The 26,103-nt window shown below is 38.3% G+C and overlaps 1 protein-coding gene across 2 annotated transcripts in view; it reads right to left on the bottom strand.

Annotated features, from left to right (window-relative positions):
• The window catches only part of CHCHD3 (coiled-coil-helix-coiled-coil-helix domain containing 3), a 168,132-nt gene that overhangs the window by 105,576 nt on the left and 36,453 nt on the right, over positions 1 to 26,103 (bottom strand). For both annotated transcript variants that reach the window (XM_074538668.1, XM_074538669.1), the window contains exon 4: positions 14,916 to 15,060. In XM_074538668.1, the coding sequence (XP_074394769.1) occupies positions 14,916 to 15,060 (145 nt within the window). The remainder of the gene's footprint in view (positions 1 to 14,915; positions 15,061 to 26,103) is intronic.

The raw sequence follows: 26,103 nt of genomic DNA, 5'->3' as shown, positions 1-26,103 counted from the left end.
TAAAAAGGACTTCCCTCGGGCTCTTTTCCAAGCTGAGAAAATCAAGTTGTTGGAACCTGGGTGCTGAGAATTGGAGATTTCTGTGCTGCAGGCACTGACCCCCAGAGAACCCTGCACTGAGCTGAGGCCTGGAGAAGCTTCCAGAATGGAATGATGGAACTGGGACTGTGGGTGTGCAGTTTGAACAGGAGTGTGTGATATCACAGGGTGGGAAACTCAGAGTTTAAGGGTTTAGAATACAGGAATAGATATAAAACAAGATGGAGATTTGGATTTTGGGCTGGTCCTTCTTCTTCACCTTTTTCTCCATGGGTTTGGGTGGTTTTGTGGAATTGGATAAAAAAGTCCCCATTGTGGGCATGGGTGGTTGGTTATTGGGTTAAAAGTGAAAATAATTGAGGTGTCATGTCTTAATTGGACAGTTTATCCTTGAAAGGCCTTGGAGAGAGAGAGATGGGGCTCCATTTTTAGTTTGTTAATAAAGTGCTGTAGAACTCAGGGATTGTGAGAGTGTGACACAGATAAGAACTAATAAACATCTGAGTCCGAACAAGAAATATCATCTCAGGCATTTAATCCCAACCATGGCAAAAAGGTAAAAACTCAACACCAAGTGACCTCAGCCACTCCTGAAAACAGCCCTGAAACAAACCGCCTAAAGACTTCCATCCCTCTGTCCCTTAAAACCCCTAAATCTGGTAATTCAACCCAAAATGAGGAACAACCAGTGCACTCTAAAGTGAATATCCCTATCCAAAAAAAAAAGCTTAATGTGAGAGCAAGGAATATTGAATAAAAGTGAGCAGAAGAGAGGCCCAGGCACAGGGAGGTCATTCTGTCCCTGCACTCAGCACTGGTGAGGGCACACCTCGAGTGCGGTGTCCAGCTCTGGGCCTCAGGTTGGGGAGGATGCTGAGATGCTTGAGCACATCCAGAGGAGGCAGAGAGGCTGGTGAGGGGCTGGGAACGGGAACACAAACCCTGTGAGGAACATTTGAAGGAGCTGGGGATGTTTATCCTGGAGAAGAGGAGGCTCAGAGGTGCCCTCATTGCTCTCTGCACCTTCCTGAAGGGAGGCTGCAGATAGGTGGGGTCGGTCTCTGACAGAACCAGAGGACACAGACTCCAGCTATATCAGGAAAAGTACAGACTGGATATTAGGAAGAAATTTTTCACCAGAAGAATAATAAAGTACTGGAATGTTCTTCCCAGGGAGGTGGCAGAATCACCATCTCTGGATGTGTTTAAAAAAAGACTGGCCATGGCATTTGGTGCTACAGTCTGGTTGAGGTGTTGGGGCATGGGTTGGACTCGATGATCTGAGAGGTCTCTTCCAACCTCATCATTCTGTGATTCTTTGTGATTCTGTGATTTTGCTGAGCAGAAGATCTGATGGTGTTCATAGGGGTCCAAGGATGAGGGAAGACATGAGGATCTGACTCCATGTTTCAGAAGGCTGATTTATTATTTTATGATATATATTACATTAAAACTATACTCAAAGAATAGAAGAAAGGATTTCATCATCAGAAGGCTGGCTAAGAATAGAAAAATAAAGAATGGTAACAAAGGTCTGTGGCTTGGGCAGAGACTCTGACCCAGCTGACTGTGATTGGCCATTAATTAAAAACAACCACATGAGCCCAATCACAGATGCACCTGTTGCATCCCACAGCAGCAGATAATCATTGTTTTCATTTTGTTCCTGAGGCCTCTCAGCTTCTCAGGAGGAAAAATCCTAAGGAAAGGATTTTCCATAAAAGATGTCTGTGACAGGAGGAGCCTTGCCCACGTCACGCTTTGAGCACGGTGTCAAACAAACAGATTTTAATCCCTCCCCTGGATTTGTTGCTTTTCATGTACAAGGACAAGCCCTGACAAGGCTCTGATGAGGTTTTTGTTGTGTCACACAACTGGCAGGGTGCACAAGCTCCAAAGGCTCACCAGTAATCAAAAGGAGCCTTGTGGTATTTGCTGGGGTCCCCCATTAAGAGGAGGAAAGAAGAACCTGACTCCACATTCTCAGAAGGCTAATTTATTATTTTATTATATTATATCAAAGAATGCTATACTAAACTCTACTAAAGAATACAGAAAGGATACTTACAGAAGGCTGAACAAAATTCTAATGAAAACTCGTGACTCTCTCTTCAGAGTCCAACACAGCCTGGCCATAATTGGCCAATAACTAAAAACAATTCACCCGTTGGATAAACAATCTCCAACCACATCCCAAAGCAGCAAAACACAGGAGAAGCAAATGAGATAAAATTGTTTTCCTTTTTCTCTGAGGCTTCTCAGCTTCCCAGGAGAGAAATCCTGGGCAAAGAGGATTTTTCAGAAAATCTGATGGTGACAGAGCCTGGCTTGGAATATTTATAGCCAAAAACCAGGATTTTAAGTGTTCTTCTCATGCTACCTCCAGGGCAGAAGGGAGACTTGTCCCTGCAAGAGGGAAGGTGTGTAGAAAAAGGGATTATTAGCCTCACTTTTTGCCCATGCATGACAAGGAATGATGATATTCATTTGGGGAGATAGCAGGGCAATTTTGTTGCCGTTCAATAAAAAGGGAGTAGCACGAACAAATTGGTTAATGAATGAGGGAGGAGAGAGCAGAGTATTATGCAGTGAATCTATAAAAATGAACTCAATTTGAATTCAACCCAAAGAACAAATTGATGGAGCAGCAGGCTTTGTAAAGCACTAGATCTTCATCTGAATGCTGAAATAACACAGTGATTAATTTTGCTTCAGTCAAATATCTTGGGGTTTGCTATATAAGAATTAAAAAATAACATGCTTTAAATGCTGCTTGACTATCAAAACACATTCACCATTCAAAAAGAAAGCTTAAAGAGAATAAATGCTCCTTTTCTGTACTTTGCTTGCCTTCAAAATTCTCATTTTACCGTGGTTTTCCTGTCTGTCAAACTTTGACACGGAGGGAAAAAAAAAGCCATTAACTGTTACACAGAAAAATTATAAAAAATACATCTGTAACATGTTGCCAAGTGAAATGCTGAAGGAAGGAGAAAATTATTTCTATTGTTCCACTGAAATAAATATTTTGAATGTCAGCACAGATGTTGTAAAGGGACAGAAGAAAGACCCAGGAAAAGGCAACTTGTGGTTCCCAGGCCCTTCATGGCAATTTCAGAGAGGAAATAAAACATTTATTTACCAGTTTACGTGACAAATCATACTGGGATTCCAACTCCAGCACCACCCACAGGCTATTTTAAATTATTTTTACAGTTTTCCTCCATCAAGGTGGAAGGAAAACTGTTCACTTATTAATTAATTTATTAATTAATTTTAATCAAATGGGCCTTCACTTCTTCAAGGCCAGCTAAGAAAATCATTCATGATTTGCAAATATGTGACAGGCAGCCCCTTTTCTTACTGGGGAGAAAATTATCAACTTTATTTGCTTTGCAAGAGCTTCTTTCTCACACAGCAGTTTCACATCACCTGTTTAGGATCTCCTAAAAGACCAACCCCAAAAACCTGAATTTCTATCCCAAACCTTTTAGTGCTGCAGTAGAAATGGCAAAAAAGAGGGAGAGGAAGAAGGAATGTGTGCCAGGAGAGACATAAACCAAAGGAGCAATATTCTGTTTATTCCAAGGAACAGCAGTGCAGTCAGTGCAGGAGAATTGTGTGCATTCCAAATATAAATGTCTTGCTCATTGTAGCTCACTTCCTTCTCTAAAAACCAACCAAAATTCTTTCCCCCAGAACAAAACACACAAAAAAATGACAGATCCCATCCTCAATATTCCAAAATACCTTCTTCCTCCTGTCTTCTATGACAGGAACAGCCAAATCCAATTTGCCCATAGGAAAAAGAATTTTTGCTACAACAAAACTGCCACTTCCAAGTCATAAAAACATCACAAAAAACCCCATGTGTGTAGGACTAAATAAGGTTTTATGAGTGAAACTCCCCAAATCTCCACTTCCAACGAGGTTTCATGAAAAATTTCTACTTGCTAAATTATAAAACTGAGGAACAAGAGACAAAACAACTGTCAGTAGATTTAATTTTGTACAATGTGCTTCCCAAACCTTAAATCTCATGTTCAAATATGAGCCTTTAATATTTTTACTGCCATAAATTGTGAATTACAGTCTCTGCTCTTACTTCTCCAAAAGCCCTCCCTGCACCAAGCAATCCTGTTTTGCCTCAGGCTGTGTAGTTTACCTCAAATTATTTCAGAATCATCTAAAAAGATTCATTTTTCTATTAAAATGATGAATGAGCTAAATGAGGTATGTAATAAATACTGCAGGTTTGTAAACAGACTCTTCTCCTGAGAACCAATGCCTTAACTCATTTAATTCTTCCCCCTGGTATTTCCTAGTGAAGTCATCCTTAAAATATGGTTTGTCCAGGCCTGCTTGGAAAGAGCAGGAAGGGTCAGGATTTAATCTGTTTATGGAAAATAGGAAATGTCCTCATGACAGAGTTAATGAATTGAGGACAGGGAAAATAAAAGCAGCCCAAAGGGGAGGCCAATGCCCAGCCCTGAGTGGGACCAGTCAGCCCAGGGTGATGGGGAAACACCAAACCAGCCCAGGAGACTCCATCTGAACAACCTGTATTCAATTATGACAACAGGCCAGATTTCCTCCTCACAGAACTCAACACACTTCAGCTCTGATACGGCCAGGAATGTGTTTTGTCTATTGATTTCAGGGCTCAGACAAGTAAAAGAATTTCACATCTCAAATAGGATTTTGCAAGGGAAAAAAAAAAAATCTCCAATAATCTGATTATCACAGTGACCTAAAGTGCAAAAAAATAAAAGTGCTTTTTAATATAAAGATACTTCTAACAAATTGATTTTTTTTTAAGCAAGGAATTTTTTGATAGAACTTCTTGTGCAGAAAGTAATTTACAAAACAATGAGATTCCTCAGCACCACCAGGTTTCACTCTCAACCAGGTGCTTCAAAGAAAGCCTGTGACAACACATGGGCAAATAGATGTAATTGCATTAGTATGGATACAGACTTCTAATGATAGCAATAATCAAATTTTAATGTTCTGGTTACAGCACATGAACAGAACAATATTTCTGTGCCTCTTCAAAGGGAAATGAGACTTTAATGTCATTGGCAGCTCAATAAAACCATTTTCTAACATAAAGGCTTCTAATGACAACTCGTTTCAGTCCAGACAGAGGAGCAAATGTGTTCACAGCGCACTCCAGGTCATTATTAGGAGATGGAAATACAACAGGTCCTCTGCACTTTGGGTAACTATTGATTTTCTACTCCACATTCTCCTCATCTCACCCTGACTTCCATAATGACTCAAGTGATGGAACATCAATAAACTATTTATGGCAAAGCCACTCTACAAGACCGTGCCCAACTCAACCAGGCCCAAGTTTGAGACTTGCAGCAAAAATCTCCAATAATAAATATGGCAGAGAACAGGTCTAAGTGATGAAATGTAATTCAAGTGTTCTTGGAGCCATCATAAGGACCAGAGAACCACATCACCCTCAAAATTCTTCATAAAAGATTTGATTGATTCTGAAGCCCTTTTTCAAGAGGAATGGGCAGAAAAAAGCATCATATCCACGCTAAGAGTGTGTGGAAAAAAGAAGTATTTTTAACCAGCTGCAGTTCTTGACTTCCAGCACACGACACGCTTTGTCCTTTGGTGCAATCACACTGAGATGTTTGCAAATGTCACAATTCCAAAGGGAGTAAAGATAAAGGTACAAAACCACCCAGTTTGGTGGCAAGGCCACTTCAAGCAGTTCTCATTTGCCCTGCACACAGACTCTGCAATTCCTCAATGGAGCTGCTCTGGGAGTTGTTATAAAGCAGATTGGCTGCGTTTGGAAAGGGCTCCAGGATGGCTTTGTGAAGTGTTTGCCTCAGCTCCTATCTGCACTGACAGAAAAGAAGAAAATAAAGAAATTCTTCACCATCAAAACAGCCAACCCTGATGTACTGGGAGCCCTGAAAACAGCCACGAAACAGCCCTGAAGACTGGGAAAAGCAGAGGGGAAAAATAATTTAAAAAAAAAAAGGATAATCTCAGAATTATAGAATGGTTTGGGTTGGAAGGGATCAACCATCTTCCAACCCAAAATCATCTCAAAACCCAAATCTGAAAAGGCAAATCGCAAATCTGTGGGATATGGAAATCCCAAATCTGTGGGATATGGAAATCCCAAATCCGTGGGATAAGGAAAGCCCAAATGTGTGGGATAAGGAAAACCCAAATCTGTAGGATAAGGAAATCCCAAATGTGTGGGATATGCAAAGCCCAAATCTGAGGGATAAGAAAATCCCAAATGTGCGGGACAAGGAAATCCCAAATCTATGGGATCAGGAAATACCAAATCTGTGGGACAAGGAAAGCCCAAATGTGTGGGATAAGGAAATCCCACATCTGAGGGATAAGGAAATCTCAAATCTGTGGGATAAGAAAATACCAAATCTGCAGGATAAGAAAATCCCAAATGTGTAGGATAAGGAAATCCCAAATCTGTGGGACAAGGAAAGCCCAAATCTGTGGGATAAGGAAATCCCACATTTGAGGGATAAGAAAATCCCAAATCTGTGGAATATGCAAAGCCCAAATCTGAGGGATAAGGAAATCCCAAATCTATGGGATAAGAAAAACCCAAATCTGTAGGATAAGAAAATCCCAAATGTGTGGGATAAGGAAATGTGTCCGAAATGTTCCCAGTCAGTGGCATTTCAAGGACTGCTCCAGGAATCGACAGCAGCTGCCTTAATTTCTGCTGAGTTAAGCACCAAGAGTTGATTAAATCCTCACACGACCCCACAAGGGATTTCCAGGGTTGGGAAATGCCACTCTGAACAATAATTTCTACTTTTGCTGGCACAAATGTCACAATTACTGCTTTGCAATTTTGGATCAGCCCAAAATGTGTTTTTGCAGGAGGTGACATCCCACCAGCCACCCCTGAACTGAGGGCACTTCCTGGGACTTGTCACAGCACAAAAGTATTTCAGCTATTAACTCATCATTTCATCCTTTTTTTATTCCCTCATTTGTATAAAAAGCTAATTCTAACTTTTGGGATAGCACTATAAATTTATTCTTCAGGAATGGGAAATGTGATTTCGTTTTACATCTATTTATTAAAGCCTGAATTAGCACCCTTTACAAAGGAAACCTCAAATTTTTCCTTTCTCACTATAATTTCTTTTCCTTTGCACTATTTAAACAATTTAGCAGCAGCAAAGGGATTTATTTTGCTACTAACACTTCAGGAACACTTTTGTTTTTCTCCAAGAAGAATCTGAGAAATTAAATCTGGGCTTCATAAAATACAAACCTGCTGGAGCAGTTTACTAAAACACAGAATTCTTCAGAGTAACTGACAAAGGATACACAAAAATGCATTTCCTTGTGGTAGAGATTCTGAATTTTCCTTTGATACAGGAAATAAATGCAAACTAGGGTGAGCAATGAAGCCAAAGAAATAAAATCTGACCAATTAAAGGAAATAAATGCACAGGTAGGGTAAGCAATGAGGCCAAAGAGATAAAATCTGACCAATTAAAGGAAAATAAAGCAGCTGATTTATAGGAAGGTGAGAATTACTCAGTATTTTCATTTTTAAGGAAACAGACAACACCTTCGTGCTAGTTTGCAATATTAAAACTACACACTTCAAAGAATGAACAAGTTACAGTGGAAATGGAAAATATCTTTTTGGTGATGACAAACCTGCACCCAAGAAGCACCAGATATTTCCAAATTTCCCAGATGGAACCAGGAAGGTTGATCAAAACCAAAATGACACAACTTGCTAACTTTGATATTCTGAAGTAAGTAAAAATTAACCAGCCCAATAACTAAATAAAGCAGTTTCATATCCATAATATGGAATTTTTTGAGCATCCTGACAAGGGCTACACAGAAATGCATTTCCCTGAGGTACAGATTTTGAATTCTGTTTTGATACAGGAAATAAATGCACAGGTTGGGTAAGGAATGAAGCCAAAGAAATAAAATCTGACCAATTAAACGAAAAAAAAGAAGGTGACTCACAGGAAGGTAAGAATTACTCAATATTATAATTTTTAAGGAAACAGACTAAATCTTATTTCTAGTTTGCAATATTAAGACTACACACTTCAAAGAATGAACAAATTACAGTGGAAATGGAAAATATCGCTTTGGTGATGACAAACCTGCACCCAAGAACCACCAGATATTTCCAAATTTCCCAGATGGAACCAGGAAGATTGATCAAAACCAAGAAGACATAACTTTATATATATATATATATATATATATATATATATATATATATATATATATATATATATATAAAAATATGTATCATATATAATTATATATGGTATTCTGAAGCAACTGAAAATTACCCAGCCCAATAACTAAATAAAGCATTTTCATAGCCATAAAATGGAATTTCTCAAGCATTTGAGGAGAAATTCAGCTTGTGCTTCCCAAAATCACCACAACAGGGAGAAAAAGATGCAAACCCCCACTAATTATGCAAATAATCGTCTCCATTATAAATCTTCAGCTCCTCATTAGCTCCAGGCCACAAAACCCTTATCTCTCCCACACAACATTAAGAATCCAAGGATTTAAGGCAAATAACTGAGGCTGTACCTTGGTCATAATTCCCTTCCATTCTCCTTTGTTCCCATGTTTTACACAATGACAAAATATTAAACATTTGTTTACAACACTGAAATTATTCTTCAACAATAACATTAGGATAGAGGTGAAAAAGAATCCAGAAATTGCTGGAAAAGATACCAACGCTGAGGTGGAATTGGTTTGGTTTTCAATTGGAATTTGGAAAAATAACAGGAATATCAGGTTTTAAATCCCACAGCAAGGACAAAGCTATTGCTTATTGAAGTGATTGATTACTAAGATACCAACCCATAAACCTTAAAAACTTTGGATTTTACTCCAGATTTAGAGAGCCCAACAAATATTTATGTTGCTGCTGACATAAGTAATTCCTATTTACTTTTACAGCAATGCTCACATGAAGTATTTTCAACTTTTTGCCTTGAAAATAGTGATTTCTTTAGTATTCACACTCAAGTATATTTGTATTTTTAAAGCATATTCCCACCTCATACAATAATGATTATTGTTAGAAAGAAGAGTCAATAGAGACTCACCACAGCAAGCAAACACTCTGCAGAGGAAGTGATAAATCTGTCAGACATTTGAAATGGACTGAAGTGTATAATGTCAGTTTTCTGAGGAAAACAGCCAACCATATGCTCCAATTTCCTTGTCAGAAGGTTGAATACATCAGCTCTAATGAGGGATGAATCTTTTAAACAAAATTTTTCACTGAGCTGGTTAAAAAGTTGGAAATAAGCAGCAAAACCCCTTAAAAGAGGGATATTTAACTAAAATAAAATGGCATGCTGCTACCCAGTCATGAAAAAAAAATAAATAAAATATCTGCTGTCCTCTTCTACCAATAGGCTTGAGGAGAAAGTTGCTTGGAATATCTGTGATTTCTGTAAATATTTGAGAGTAAGAGCCTTCAAATGCAGTTTATTGTTTTATTTTATTTTATTTTGTATTATTTTATCCAAGAGTTACAGCAGTGCAGGGCTGTGGGTGACAGAGCCACATCTACAGCTGTGAGCTCCAGCTGCAGGCAGGCCTGCAGACCCTTTAATTTTGCTTACATTGCATTATAAATTTTTCTTTGCTGAGCATCTTCATACATAAGAACCAACCAATACCTTTATTATTACCTTTAGCCTATCATAACTACTATAATTACCATATTATGGCCAATGCTATCCAATCACATCAGTTACTATGTCACAGTTTATGCTTAAAGTTGTTTTTCAGTTTTCTTGCAGTGGAAAATTCTTAAAATTCTTCCTTGCAATCTAAGAGTACACCCATCAAAGAATGAACTAGTGGAAATGGAAAATATCTGTTAGGTGATAACAAACCTGAACCCAAGAACCACCAGATATTTCAAATTTCCCAGATGGAACCAGGAAGATTGAACAAAACCGAGATGACACAATTGATAACTTTGATATTCTGAAGCAAGTGAAAATTAACCAGCCAGATAACCAAAATTTTTCTACTTGCCAAATGAACACATCTTTTTTGCCTGTGGTATCTTTCTGCTTGGTAAAAACATCTTTTTGTTTGTGGTCAGCTGATCCTTTGCTCTAAGTCATAAAATCTCTTTCTCACTGGACTTAACCTTTGCTTTTTTAGCTGTCCAGCAAGACTGGCTGAGCAATCCTCAATTTAAAATTAAAGGAAAATAAAGGAGCTGACTTACAGGAAGGTGAGAATTAATCAGTATTTTAATTTTAAGGAAACAGACAAAACCTTCTTGCCAGTTTGTAATGTCAGAGTACCCACTTCAAAGAATGAACAAGCTACAATGGAAATGGCAAATCTACAATGGTGATAACAAACCTGAACCCAAGAACCACCAGGTATTTCCAAATTTCCCAGATGGAACCAGGAAGGTTGAACAAAACCGAGATGACACAATTGATAACTTTGATATTCTGAAACAAGTGATAATTAACCAGCCAGATAACCAAAATTTTTATACTTGCCAAATGAACACATCTTTTTTGCCTGTGGTATCATTCTGCTTGGTAAAAACATCTTTTTGTTTGTGGTCAGCTGATCCTTTGCTCTGAGTTGTAAAACCTCTTTCCAACTCCACCTTTGCCTTCTTCGTTGTCCAGCAAGACTGGCTGAGGAATCCTCAATTTAAAATTAAAGGAAAATAAAGTCGCTGGCTTACAGGAAGGTGAGAATTACTCAGTATTTCAATTTTAAGGAAACAGACAAAACCTTCTTGCCAGTTTGTAATGTTAGAGTACCCACTTCAAAGAATGAATAAGTGGAAATGAAAAGTATCTGCTAGGTGATAACAAACCTGAACCCAAGAACCACCAGGTATTTCCAAATTTCCCAGATGGAACCAGGAAGATTGAACAAAACCGAGATGACACAACTGCTGACTTTGATATTCTGAAACAAGTGAAAATTAACCAGCCAGATAACCAAAATTTTTATACTTGCCACATGGACATGTCTTGTTTGCCTGTGGTATCATTCTGCTTGGTAAAATCACCTTTTGGTTCGTGCTCAGCTTATTCTTTGCTCTAAGTCAAAAAATCTCTTTCTAACTGGACTTAACCTTTACTTTTTTAGTTATCCAGCAAGACTGGCTGAGGAATCCTCAATTTAAAATTAAAGGAAAATAAAGGAGCTGGCTTACAGGAAGGTGAGAATTACTCAGTATTTCAATTTTAAGGAAACAGACAAAACCTTCTTGCTAGTTTGCAATGTTAGAGTACCCACTTCAAAGAATGAACAAGCTACAATGGAAATGGCAAATCTACAGTGGTTATAACAAACCTGCTCCCAAGAACCACCAAGTATTTCCAAATTTCCCAGATGGAACCAGGAAGATTGATCAAAACCGAGATGACACAATTGATAATTTTGATATTCTGAAACAAGTGATAATTAACCAGCCAGATAACCAAAATTTTTCTACTTGCCACATGGACATGTCTTGTTTGCCTGTGGTATCATTCTGCTTGGTAAAAACATCTTTTGGTTCGTGGTCAGCTTATTCTTTGCTCTAAGTCATAAAATCTCTTTCCAAATGGACTTAACCTTTGCTTTTTTAGTTGTCCAGCAAGACTGGCTGAGCAATCCTCAATTTAAAATTAAAGGAAAATAACGGAGCTGGCTTACAGGAAGGTGAGAATTACTCAGTATTTTAATTTTAAGGAAACAGACAAAACCTTCTTGCTAGTTTGTAATCTTAGAGTACCCACTTCAAAGAATGAATAAGTGGAAATGACAAGTATCTGTTAGGCGATTACAAACCTGAACCCAAGAACCACCAAGTATTTCCAAATTTCCCAGATGGAACCAGGAAGGTTGATCAAAACCGAGATGACACAACTGCTGACTTTGATATTCTGACCCAAGTGATAATTAACCAGCCAGATAACCAAAATTTTTATACTTGCTAAATGAACACATCTTTTTATGTGTTCATTGCCTGTGGTATCATTCTGCTTGGTAAAACATCTTTTTTTTTGTGGTCAGCTGATCCTTTGCTCTGAGTTGTAAAACCTCTTTCCAACTCCACCTTTGCCTTCTTAGTTATCCAGCAAGACTGGCTGAGGAATCCTCAATTTAAAATTAAAGGAAAATAAAGGAGCTGACTTACAGGAACGTGAGAATTATTCAATATTTTCATTTTTAAGGAAACAGACAAAACCATCTTGCTATTTTGTAATCTTAGAGCACCCACTTCAAAGAATGAACAAGCTACAATGGAAATGGCAAATCTACAGTGGTGATAACAAACCTGACCCCAAGAACCACCAGGTATTTCCAAATTTCCCAGATGGAACCAGGAAGATTGATCAAAACCAAGATGACACAACTGCTGACTTTGATATTCTGAAGCAAGTGAAAATTAACCAGCCAAATAACTAAATAAAGCAGTTTCATATCCGTAATATGGAATTTCTCAAGCATCCTGACACAGCATACACAGAAATGCATTTCCCTGTGGTACAGATCTTGAATTCTGCTATTCTTCTACAGCAAAACTTGCTTCCATCTCTATTTCATTCTCAAATTCTACATTCAGAGACACAACCTTTGCTTTCTTAGTTGTCAGCAAGACTTGAGGCATAAACTTGAAGGAATTTAGAGATTTTAGAGGAGCTAAGATTTTAGTTAGAGACAAGCTTTAGTAGAGTTAATTAAAATAAATAAGTAGGCCTTGATGAAGTTAAGAGTTGGTAGTTAACTAATAATTGATTGCTTGTCAGCACAATGTTTGGTTAGCTGGGTTTATAATGAAGAATATAGAAACTGATAAATTGCTTTTAGGAACATAAGACAATTGCAGGAACATAAGACAAATTCCTCTGTTCTGAAACCCACTGAAGACAGGAATGGGAGTTCTACCAAGGGTTCATTTGTGATATTTGCATTGAAAAGGTAGAAAGCTCAGAACGAAGAAGATTTCATTTACTTCCTCATTTTGGGACCCCTCCCCATGAAAGGGACCACCAACTCATTTCAAGGAACAAACTATGCATGCTTAATTGCCTTTGAACTAATTACCATAGGAAGCAGGGAATGGGATGTACCAAAGTTATGAAAATGCGTTTGTATTTTGGGCATTCAATATTTGTAATAGATAAAAGGACTCTGGAATCACCTGTAAATTGTGGTGTGTATTTGGGATCTATCCCACAATAAACACACACTTTCTAACTTTAAACTGTTGGAAAGTTTTTGTCCATCACAGCTGGATATTGGTACCAGATCAATATCCATACTGGGAGTGGGATGTACCAAAGGTATGAATATGTGTTTGTATTTTGGGCATTCAATATTTGCGTAGATAAAAGGATTCTGGAATCACCTGTAAATTGTGGTGTGTATTTGGGATCTATCCCACAATAAACACACACTTTCTAACCATAAACTGTTGGATAGTTTTTGTCCATCACAGTTGGATATTGGTACCAGATCAATATCCATACTGGGAGTGGGATGTACCAAAGTTATGAAAATGCATTTGTATTTTGGGCATTCAATATTTGTATAGATAAAAGGATTCTGGAAACACCTGTAAATTGTGGTGTGTATTTGGGATCTATCCCACAATAAACACACCCTTTCCAACCCTGAACTGTTGGAAAGTTTTTGTCCATCACAGCTGGATATCAGTATTAGATCAATATCCATACTGGGAGTGGGATGTACCAAAGCTGTGAATATGTGTTTGTGTTTTGGGTATTCAATACTTGTATAGATAAAAGGTCTCTGGAATCACCTGTAAATTGTGGTGTGTATTTGGGATCTATCCCACAATAAACACACACTTTCTAACCATAAACTGTTAGAAAGTTTCTGTCCATCAAGTTGGATATTGGTACTAGATCAATATCCATACTGGGAGTGGGATGTACCAAAGCTGTGAGTATGTGTTTGCACTTTGGGCATTCAATATTTGTAATAGATAAAAGGACTCTGGAATCACCTGTAAATTGTGGTGTGTATTTGGGAGCAATCCCACAATAAACACACACTTTCTAAACCTGAACTGTTGGAAAGTTTCTGTCCATCACAGTTGGATATTGGTACTAGATCAATATCCATACTGGGAGTGGGATGGGCCAAAGGTATGAATATGTGTTTGTGTTTTGGGCATTCAATATTTGTACAGATAAAAGGATTCTGGAATCATCTGTAAATTGCAGTGTGTATTTGGGAGCAATCCCACAATAAACACACACTTTCTAACTTTAAACTGTTGGAAAGTTTTTGTCCATCACAGCTGGATATCAGTACTAGATCAATATCCATACTGGGAGTGGGATGTACCAAAGCTGTGAATATGTGTTTGTGTTTTGGGCATTCAATACTTGTACAGATAAAAGGATTCTGGAATCACCTGTAAATTGTGGTGTGTATTTGGGATCTATCCCACAATAAACACACACTTTCTAACCCTGAACTGTTAGAAAGTTTTTGTCCATCACAGTTGGATATCGGTACTAGATCAATATCCACATTTTTAATAAATCAGACTGGCTGAGCAAACCTCAATTTACACATCTACTATTCTTCTATATCAAAACTTGCTCCCACCTCTGTTTCACTCTCAAATTCCACATTCAGAGACACAACCTTTGCTTTCTTAGTTGTCCAGCAAGACTGGCTGAGCAATCCTCAACTTACACATCTACTATTCTTCTATATCAAAACTTGCTCCCATCTCTATTTCACTCTCAAATTCTCCATTCAGAGACCCAAGCACACACATATCTGTGAGATTCCCTGCCCCATTCCCACCCTCCCACCCCATGGGCACTCACAAAGCGCTGAGCCTTCTGCCGCTCCTCCTCGGTGGCCGCTCTCTCGCGGAGGATGGCTCGGGTCAGCTGCTCGTTTGACGAGATCCTCTCCCGTTCCAGCAGCTTGCCAAGCTCATCCCGCACGTACATCTGCTCTTGTTTCAACCTACAGGAGGTGCAGGGAGATTCAGGCTGAGAGAAAATTCAAAATCTACTTTCCGAGTGTTGTTTCCAAGCAGTGAAGTCGCTTTAAAAGCTGTCACAGAAATGCTTTTTACTCTTAAGGCGCCTAAATACAAATATTCATGGAAAGAATCCAGAAGTTTATTTCTAATTAAGTATCAAAATCTGAATACACAAAAGTTACAAGTTTTGACATCATTGTTAATTAAATCATATAGATTACAGCTGATTCAATTCAATATATTTTTAAGCAAGCTGCTGTCACAGATATCTTTTATGAAAAATCCTTTCCTTAGGGTTTTTCCTCCTGAGAAGCTGAGAGGCCTCAGGAACAAAATGTAAACAATGATTATCTGCTGCTGTGGAATGCAACAGGTGCATCTGTGATTGGCTCATGTGGATGTTTGTAATTAATGGCCAATCACAGTCAGACTCTCTGTCCCAGCCACAAACCTTTGTTATCATTCTTTTCTATTCTATTCTTAGCTGGCCTTCTGATGAAACCTTTTCTTCTATTCTTTTAGTGCAGCTTTAATGTAATATATATCATAAAATAATAAATCAGCCTCCTGAAACACGGAGTCAGATCCTCATCTTTCCCTCATCCGAAAACCCCTGTGAGCACCAGCACAAGCTGCAGAGAACCCTGCTGGTTGGCCGGGTTTTTCTCTGGTTTTATGGAACCATTTTTCTGGGAAAATCCTTTTCCCAGCAGCCACTCAATTTCCACCTGAAGGCTTCCCTGCACTGGGGAAGTGCTTTTCTCCCTAAACACACCATAAACCCAAGGACTTCATCCATTTCCCAAGCTCCACCAAGATCGAAGAACCATCATCAACCTCTCCCAGCCGTCTGAGAGGAGCAGAGAAAATAGTTATTGAACTTGTTGCAACAGAGTTAATAAACTTCAGGCCCAGAAAAAATTCTCAATGTTTCTATGTCACAAGCCATAAATAGATTTGAAACCTTCAATGGAGTACTTGAGACAAGCACACCGTGTCTCATTTTCATGGCAACACTCCGTGAATAAAACCTGCGTGTTGTGACACCGAGCACGGAGCTCGGAGCAGTAATGGAGCTATGAAACATTGGGTTTCAAATAGATTTTTTATTTTTTTTTTTTTTTGTTTGAAAGAGTGATGGAGAGGAAGCTTCAATATTCTCAGTGCATTTATCTGTTGTCAAGGGAGCTCTGGAGAACAAATCCTAATGAGTCGGGTCACTTTGTAAAAGGTACCGGCATTAGAGTACATTAGATTCTTCCCCAGGGAATACATTTAAGTGAGGTAGGGAGGAAAAAAGACAATTACAAGATGTATTACTTCAGTGCTCAGCTCCAAACCCTCTGAAAATGCAGCAACCAACTGGGAATCTTTATAAAAGTTTATTAAGCTGCATCTTCAATTACTCCAGCTAAGAAAGAAAAAAAAAATAAAAAATAAAAAACTCAGATTATGCAGACATGGACCAAATTCCATTAAGTGATTTCCCAAGGTCCCCTAAATTACTCCAGCAGGATTGATATAACAAATCCTTCATACAATCATAACAATCCTTCACACAGCACAGTCAAAACATGCTGGTTGTCTTTTGGATTGGAGAAATCATGTTTTGCCTAAAAAGGGAAAAAAGTGTCAAAATAGCAGTCTCAGCACCTTTTTCTGGTGAGCAATAAAAAGCATTTAATTCTTCTCGAGACTGAAGGAAGATCCTTCCTCATCCTTCTTGGATTTGACCTCCTAAAAGTGGTTTTCCATTAAAAATGTCTCTTCTTTATGCTGCTGTACACAGCAGAGTAATTAAAAGATATGAAATATATTTTACATTAAAAGGCAGAAAAATCCAGCCAAAAGTTACAATATTCTAAACTATGAAAAATTAAAAAACAAAAAGATCCTCATGAACAAAAAACCCCGAAGTAAAGCAACCCCTCAACACTCAGATAATTTACATTTAATTCTTTACATCAAATTAGATCTTCTTCCTAATTTCTCATTTAAATCAAGACACTCAGGTCACCTCAGTCAAAGAAAATTTGTTTCACTGTTTGGTTTCTTCATCCCTTTCCCTTTCCTTGCAGGGTTTCTACCATAAAAGAAAATTACACTATTTGATTATCAAATTTTTAACGATTTAGGCCAAAAAGGAATTTTTTTATGTCCAAGACTGCTCCTGGCAGCACCTTCAAGCAAAAATTTCAACTCTTTTTCATCACCTCTCACCCTCATTTGTGTGACCAGGATCACACAACACAACGAGTTAAATTCCTCAAAAAAAACTTTTATTTAGGGCAGTTTTGACTCCCAAAACAATATCCCTAAACTGCCATCTCAAGTGATTGAAATTCAGCAGAGTTTTGAACAAAATAAGCGGGATTTTGAAGTCATTTTCATTTATTTGAGTTCCATAATTGGGTGGCTTGTAGGAGCTTAATGAAACAAACATTCTGCAGATCCCGCTGATCGCAAACATTCGCCTGCATCAACCTCCAGTAGGGTTTTTTTCCTTGGCATTACAAATTCATTTTCCTGGCATTCAGCATGTACCAAATACAGGCAAACATCAGCTGGATTTACAGTAATAAATTCTATTATTATCTATAAATTATATTAGCTAGGCAAAAGAAAAAAAAAATTTAAAAAGTATATATATATGTGTGTATATATATATAAAGGCAAACATCATACTGGATTTACAGTAATAAATTCTATTATTATCTATAAATTATATTAGCTAGGCAAAAGTATATATATATGTGTGTATATATATATACAGGCAAACAGTATATATATATACAGTATGTATATATATATACAGGCAAAAGTATATATATATGTGTGTATATATATACAGGCAAACATCATACTGGATTTATATATATATATAAATTTACTGGATTTATATATATATATAAAAAGGCAAACATCATACTGGATTTACAGTAATAAATTCTATTATTATCTATAAATTATATTAGCTAGGCAAAAGAAAAAAAAATTAAAAAGTATATATATATGTGTATATATATATATATATATATATATATATATATACACACTTGTCAGTACTCCAGGAATTCCACAGGAATTTTTGTTTCAAGTGACATTTTTAATTACAGCAGAAATAAAGGCTCAAGGTAATGGTTCTTGTGTTTGAGCACAGAACTCCAGACAACAGAGAGTATTCTGATCATTTATACAGAAAGGATGTTAAAAAAGCTGCTGAAGCAGCAGAAAAGGCTGCTGGCTATACATTTTCCCCACACAATTGATATCTTTTTGAATCAAATCCTTCTAAATAATTATGAAATACTGCTTTAAGAAGTGTGGAGGGGCTGATTTAATGAAGTGTGGCATGCAAGGCAATCACTTCTCATGGTGCTATTGGAAAACACACAGCAAGCATTAAGAAGCAGCTCCAGTTAAAATCTGCGTTAACACTTTGCAATATTTCATTTCTCAACTGCTTTATAGCACACAACCAACACAAAAAAAAAAAAAAAGCAACAATTCCTGCCTTTCCCCAGCACTGTCATTGAGAACTTCAACACTCTAAACTTAATGCTGTGAAGAAAATTTATGTATCTGTGTTTTTTTGTAAGAGGATGGGTAAATCCTGACAAACCAATCAGCCAGGATTTAGGGATCTCAGAAGATTTATTCCTGTCAGAGGGGCATAACAAGAATTTGAGTATTTTTGTTATCACATTGTCATATTCAGGCTCCACTGTAAGACAAATTTTGGACTGTTTTAGTCCTGAAGTCACTTTAATCAAAATAATGTTTGCAGTACATTCCACCTCTAAATCAGATTTGGCTCATGTTGAACACAAAAGCCACCACATCACCTCGAGGAGCAATCACACAACAACAAGCAAAAAGAATTCTGGAAGACACTCCCAGACATAAAAAATATATAAATATTAAAATAGAAATAAATAAAAAGCCAGGTTTTGTTAATTTAGATTTTCTGAGATATGGGCTGGAGGTACAGAAATCAAATCCATGTGATCAAACCACCCATTCCAACCTCCTCTCCAGCAGAGCTTCAGACCAAATGGAAAATATTTCACCAAAATAACCTTTCTGCTTCTGCATTCCATCTTTTTATTCCTCTCTTTTCTTTCTGGAAGAACGGGGAATGTGGGATTTTAGTGGCACTTGTTATTGTACAGCTTTTGAATTATGAAATCCTACATGCAAGATTGGGCACAAGAGAATTTACCAGTGAATTTATCAAATATTTCAATGCATGATCTAAAACAGCCTGAAACACTTCAACCACATCCCTTAAAATCAAGTAGTAGCAACATAATAACACAAAATAAAATAAGATGAAAAATAATTTCTCAATTAAATCACAACTTGAAATTAATAAATTACAACCATCATATCAAGTCCAACAGGATAAGAGAAGCCAAATATAGAACTGGCTCCACTTTCCAATTAGAAATTAGAATTTGAAACACAGAAATAGAAATTTAAGACCCAAACAAGAAATCATCTCTGAGGGCCAAGGAATTTTCTATATCACAGAAAAACAAACATACACTCTAAAAAAAAAAAGACTGATAAAACTTTGCTGCACTCCAAGTGGTTTCAATCCTTTTCACATCTAGTTTTTAATTAAGTTCAAGAAAAGCAAATTGTTAATTTTGCCATGTGGATTTATGGCCCAGGACTCTCCTCATGCTCAGCATGACCCCTGTTAGCCACAATAACAAGATGAGTAATTTAATTCAAAATCCACAAGAACTCCCTCTTTTGTTTACTTCAAAATATCCATTTCTGTTGTTCTTGAAAAACACCTGCAGATGGTAATTAAGGAAAAAGCACCTTTTAATTCAGAGACAACAGCAACACACTGAGAAAAGCTGAAAAATATTAGTTTTGTGCTTTGATGGCCACTTCACAGTTTATTCTCCATTAATCAAGAATCCACAGAAATCCAAAACTGGCAAACAATACTCTCAGAGAAACGCAGTGATTTGTCATTTCCAGCCCTTATTTTCAGATATTGGAAATTTATTACACTATCAAAGCCTAAGCATTTCCTTTTTGCTATTTTTTCAGGGCAGTGATTACTTGCCAGTTGTTTTATCTTTATTACAGTCTCCAAGCCACACAATCTGATGGATCTGTGACGTTCCACCATAAACTCACTCAGGCCTAAAGCATCAACAGTGTCATTTTTCATGACTTCCAACCAAGCAAAAATCAAAATATTCCCCGTTTCAAAGTCCACTGTCAGGAAAATCACCCTGTCCTCTATGAACCAGGGAAAAATTTAATGATATGGAACCCAAAACCTCACTCCAACTGGAGATGATACAACATGAGGAGGATTCATGAGGTTTTCTGCTTTCCTGCACCTCAACAAGCTCTTTAATTCCTCCTGACGGACTCACAGAAGATACCAAAATGTTCTGAGCAATGTGTTTAGGGCAGGCTGCAATATTCATGAGGGAATGATGTGTGTGAGGGCTGAGTTTCAATATTTCATGAGGGGGACGCGCCACGGAAAGCTGCGGCTGGAAATCGCCGAGGGATTTGAAAGGATGGGAGAGAAAAGACGTCAGGAAAACATCTCCGAGCTGGGCTGAGCTCCGAGGGGTGTGAAATGGAGATTTCTCTGGCTCCATCTCACCTGTCTGCAAAGGCAGGGAAATCACCTCAAGTTCTTCTGATTTTACAAACGCCTAACGAAGGGCAGAGATAGGGAAACAAACTAACAAACAGGGCAGGATTTGGGATACAATTCTTCTGATTTTACGAACAGTTAACGAAGGAGAGAGATAGGAAACAAATTATCTGGGAGGTCAAGGCACCGAAAACACAAAAAAGTTAAAGTTTCTACCACTGCTCACTCATTAAAAACATTATTCTCCACTCACATAAGATTTTGCACAGCACAAGTGACAGGAGCTGCTCCAAACATTAGCAGCAATCACATTGCTAACAGCTGTTCTGAAATTGCACTTTTAAACCTTTCAAATCATGGAAAATTAACAGAAAATATCATTTTTCTGCACCTGAAACCGTGGTATCAAAAGGATATTTTGCTTTCAAATTTTTGGCGCTCCTGTTGCTCGGCCTGGAGAAAAGGAGGCACAAGAGGGACCCTGTGGCTCTCCACAAGTCCCCGACAGGAGGGGACAGCCAGGGCAGGATTTGGGATACAATTCTTCTGATTTTACAAACACTTAATGAAGGAGAGAGATAGGAAACAAATTATCTGGGAGGTCAAGGCACAGAAAACACAAAAAAGTTGTTCAAAATTGAAGTTTCTACCACTGCTCACTCATTAAAAACATTATTCTCCACTCACATAAGACTTTTCACAACACAAGTGACAGGAGCTGTTCCTAACATTAGTAGCAATCACATTGCTAACAGCTGTTCTAAAATTGCACTTTTAAACCTTTCAAATCATGGAAATATTAACAGAAAATATCATTTTTCTGCACCTGAAACCGTGGTATCAAAAGGATATTTTGCTTTCAAATTTTTGGCGCTCCTGTTGCTCAGCCTGGAGAAGAGGAGGCTCAAGAGGGACCCTGTGGCTCTCCACAAGTCCCCGACAGGAGGGGACAGCCAGGGCAGGATTTGGGATACAATTCCTCTGATTTTACAAACACTTAATGAAGGAGAGAGATAGGAAACAAATTATCTGGGAGGTCAAGGCACAGAAAACACAAAAAAGTTGTTCAAAATTGAAGTTTCTACCACTGTTCTCTCATTAAAAACATTATTCTCCACTCACATAAGATTTTGCACAGCACAAGTGACAGGAGCTGCTCCAAACATTAGTAGCAATCACATTGCTAACAACTGCTCTAAAATCACACTTTTAAACCTTTCAAATCATGGAAATATTAACAGAAAATATCATTTTTCTGCACCTGAAACCGTGGTATCAAAAGGATATTTTGCTTTAAAATTTTTGGTGCTCCTGTTGCTCAGCCTGGAGAAAAGGAGGCTCAAGGGGGACCTTGTGGCTCTCCACAAGTCCCTGAGTTAGAATTAGAAACACAGAAATAGAAATTTAAGACCCAAACAAGAAATCATCTCTGAGGGCCAAGGAATTTTCTGTATCACAGAAAAACAAAAATACAATCTAAAAAACTAAAAGTATAGTTTTAGTTCTATATTTGGCTTCTCTTATCCTGTTAGACTTGATATGATGGTTGTCAGTTATTAATTTTAAGTTGTGATTTAATTGAGAAATTTTTTTTGCTCTTGTTTTGCTTTTTGTTATTGTGTTGTTATTACTTGATTTTAAGGGATGTGGGTGAAGTGTTTCAGAGTTTCACACATTTCATCAAACCCAGATTTATCATCATTTCCTGAGTGCAAAACCAGTCAAATGTGATGACAGGGACCCAAATTGGCCCCACTTTACCCACCAGACCCAGCACCATTAAAACCCTCTGACAAATCCATCACGAGTGACCAGGAGCTCTCATGACTGGCACAGGCAGAGGAGGGAAGGGATCACACTTCTGAGCAGTTATGCTTGAACCTCTCATGATTAAATTTAATGAGAGCTCCAGCTCTTTATTCCACATCCACTTCTTCCTCAGGGTGACTGCTCCTCCTTAACATTTGCCATACATGAATATAAATTACCCTTAATTCATTACACACAGTGCTGAGAACAGTGAAGTGATCCCTGAGCTGGCACCTTTTCCCATCCCAGTAAGTCCTCCCTCATCTTTGGTCCATCCCAATAAATCCTCCCTCATTTTTGGTCCGTCCCACACTGTCACATAACTCCCACACGAGTTTGGGACCTGCTCCAGAGCAGAGACAAGGAGGGCAAGGGATCAGGGGATTCTGATCTTTCTTTAGGCTGAATTCCTACCTGGAGTGCTGTGTCCAGCTCGGGGACCCTCAACAGCAGCAGGACCTGGAGCTGCTGGAGAGAGCCCAGAGGAATCCATGGAGCTGCTGCAGGGCTGGAGCCAGCTGGGAGAGCTGGGAATGTTCCCCTGGAGCAGGGAAGGCTCCAGGGAGAGCTGCCAGCACAGGGCAGGGCCTGCAGGGGCTCCAGGAGAGCTGCAGAGGGACTGGGGACAAGGCCTGCAGGGACAGCACCCAGGGAATGGCTCCCACTGCCAGAGGGCAGCCATGGGTGGCATCTTGGCAATGAGCAATTCCTGCCTGGGCTGGCATTGCCAGAGCAGCTGGGGCTGCCCCTGATCCCTGCAGGGCCCAAGGCCAGGCTGGAGCAGCCTGGGATGGTGGGCTTGGAATGGGATGGGCTTGAAGGGCCCTTCCCACCCAAACCATTCTGGCATTTGGGACACTCAGAATCCATCCCCAGGGATTTTTATGGAAGTTGGGGATGGAGAAGGGAAGGGAGACCCTTCCTGGAGTGCTGAGATTGCCAGTGAAGCCCCCAGATCACAAAATTCCTTCCTGGAGAGGAGTCGGGGTGGGGATGGATCCAATGGCAGGCTGGGAGAGCTGGGAATGGAGGGAATTCCCTGGAGAGGGAGCCTGGGCTGGGATTTTGGGAAGGGATTCCCAGAGCAGCTGGGGCTGCCCCTGATCCCTGCAGTGCCCAAGGTTGGACACTGGGGCTGGAGCAGCCTGGGATGGTGGAGCTGTCCCTGCCCCTATGGAATGAGATGATCTTGAAGGTCCCTCCCAACCCAAATCACCCCATGATTCCATAATTCCATGATGTCTGTTCTCAAACCCCAGCCAACACTGAAAATACAATTTTAAGGTTATTCTCCACCTCGTCCCACATAACCCTCATTGCCTCAGCCACCCTATTTCAAACACCAGATTTGTCCCATCACCCAAACTCTCAACCCAAGCCACGCCATCCAGCAGAACCCCCTCATTATCCCTCTCCCTTTCCAGCTGCCTTCCAGCCCCAGCCTAACATCTGTCAAAGGAAAAACCCCTCAGAACGGCCACGGGATTTTATGTGCCAGGCCTTGACCAGCAGATCCAAGACTCGTTTCAAATCTCAGTTATCCACTCAACTCATTCCAATTAATTCAATTTATCAACAGCACTTCCACGGACAGCTCGTGAACGCTCAGAGCAACAAGGACAGTGACTCTTGTCAGTGGTTGAGTTTTCTTGGAGCTTCCTGAGTTGTGGGAGTGTTTTTGGGGCAGTGTTTGGTGTTGGAAGGAGGAGGGCTGAGCAAAAAGGGGGGCAGGTTTGTTGAGGGGATTTTTAATTACACTTGAGGGGATTTTTAATTACACACATAAAGCCATTGCTTTTAAAATAGGTGCATTCAGATCAGTATTATACAGAGATAAAATAGATGAGTAAATTCCCATTTTTATGCCAGAGGGACAAAGAGAACCTGAGTTAGAATTGTAAAACTGCTTTACACAATTTGTCTATGTTTAGCTAGCCACATAACTCCACTTGAAATTACTTTCCAACTTAATATCCTTCCCCTTGGGATCTGCAACAGCAGTCCTGGAATTATGACAACATTAATTATCCATTAAAATGAAGTGACAGTTAGAAAAATTTTTATTAGCATCATTATTATTATTATTACTATTTTTAAGTGTTTCTCTGCTTTTCAAAATGAAAGAGCTCAGCAGTTTGAAAGCAAAGGTTTGTTTAAAATTGCCAGGGGGGGAATGGTTTTCCTCTTTCCTACCTGCACCTGAAACTATGAAGCAGGATTATTTTTGTGGATGCTCTCTCACTAGCTCCAAGTCATTTTCCCATCTCTCCTAGAAATAAACTGATCAAGATGAAGCTCGGTATCCAAGCTGTCAGCTGAGATGGCAGGTTTTAAAATCCATGTGAAAAATAAGCCCTTGAAAATTGGGGTTTATAAAGGCAGGAGTGAATGATAGCTCTGCTCTCTCCAATTTCCACCTCCCATCTCCAAGATTCATCTCTCCATATCCTGAGAGCCAGACATAATGGCATTAATGGAGAATCAGAGCGGGAAACCTTGGAGAGTAACTCTGCCATTGCCAAACACCTTTTCTTCTTCTGAAAACAAAACATTTTTTTTTCACTGGAAACAATAAAACTTCAACATTCTAAGGCAGTTTGATACTTCCCAACTTGATAAACACTTTTGTGCTTCCCTGGCATTTTGCAGGTAAAAATCACAAACTCAACTTTCCTGCTTTAAAGAGCTGCCCCAAAAGGCACCTGTTGGAACCCTGCTGAAAATTTTAAATTTTCTATTCTGACAGACACTGACCCCCAACAGAACACTGCATTTGACCTAAAGCTGGAAAAAAAGCTTCCAAAACTGAATGATAAAATTAAAATTATGAGGATATAGTTTAAATAAAAGTGTATATTATCACCTAATAAAAAACTTAGTGTGGAAAGTTTCAGAATATAATAATATATATAAAACAAGATGGAAGTTTTAAAACTAAACTAGTCCTTCTTCTTTACCTTCTTCTTCATGAGTTTAAATAATATTGTGTAATTAAACAAAAAATCTACATTATGAGGCACAAGTAGTTAATTATTAGGTCAAAAGTAAAAATAATTAAAGCATCATTTCTTAATTAGACAGTTTATCCTTAAAAAAACCTTATAAGAATGAAATATATCTCAATTTTTTAAAGTTTTAAAGTTATTATTACAATTAGGTTTCTCCTAACTATATTATTATTATTATTATTATTATTATTATTATTATTATTATTATTATTATTATTATTATTATTACTACTACTATATTGTTGTTGTTTTGTTGTTAATGTTATTATTAATAATATATACTATGTAATAATATAATATAATATAATATAATATAATATAATATAATATGTAATTATTATTATATTATATTATATTATATTATTATATTCGTAATGTAACGTAGTATATAATATTAATAATATCCTCACACAGCCCATTATATGTTGGGGTTTGGGGGTTTTTTTCTTTTGTTGAGGTTGGCATTTAAGGTATTTGAGAGCTTAGTTTGTGTTTAGATTTAGGTGTTTATGATTTCTTATTTATGTTATAATTTTACAGGTATTGAGTTCTGCAGTTCTTCATTAGGA

Source organism: Zonotrichia albicollis, chromosome 4, assembly GCF_047830755.1.
Source record: "Zonotrichia albicollis isolate bZonAlb1 chromosome 4, bZonAlb1.hap1, whole genome shotgun sequence".
Lineage (NCBI taxonomy): Eukaryota > Metazoa > Chordata > Aves > Passeriformes > Passerellidae > Zonotrichia > Zonotrichia albicollis.
Note: the sequence above shows the minus strand (reverse complement) of the source record. Positions and strands in the feature narration are given on the sequence as shown.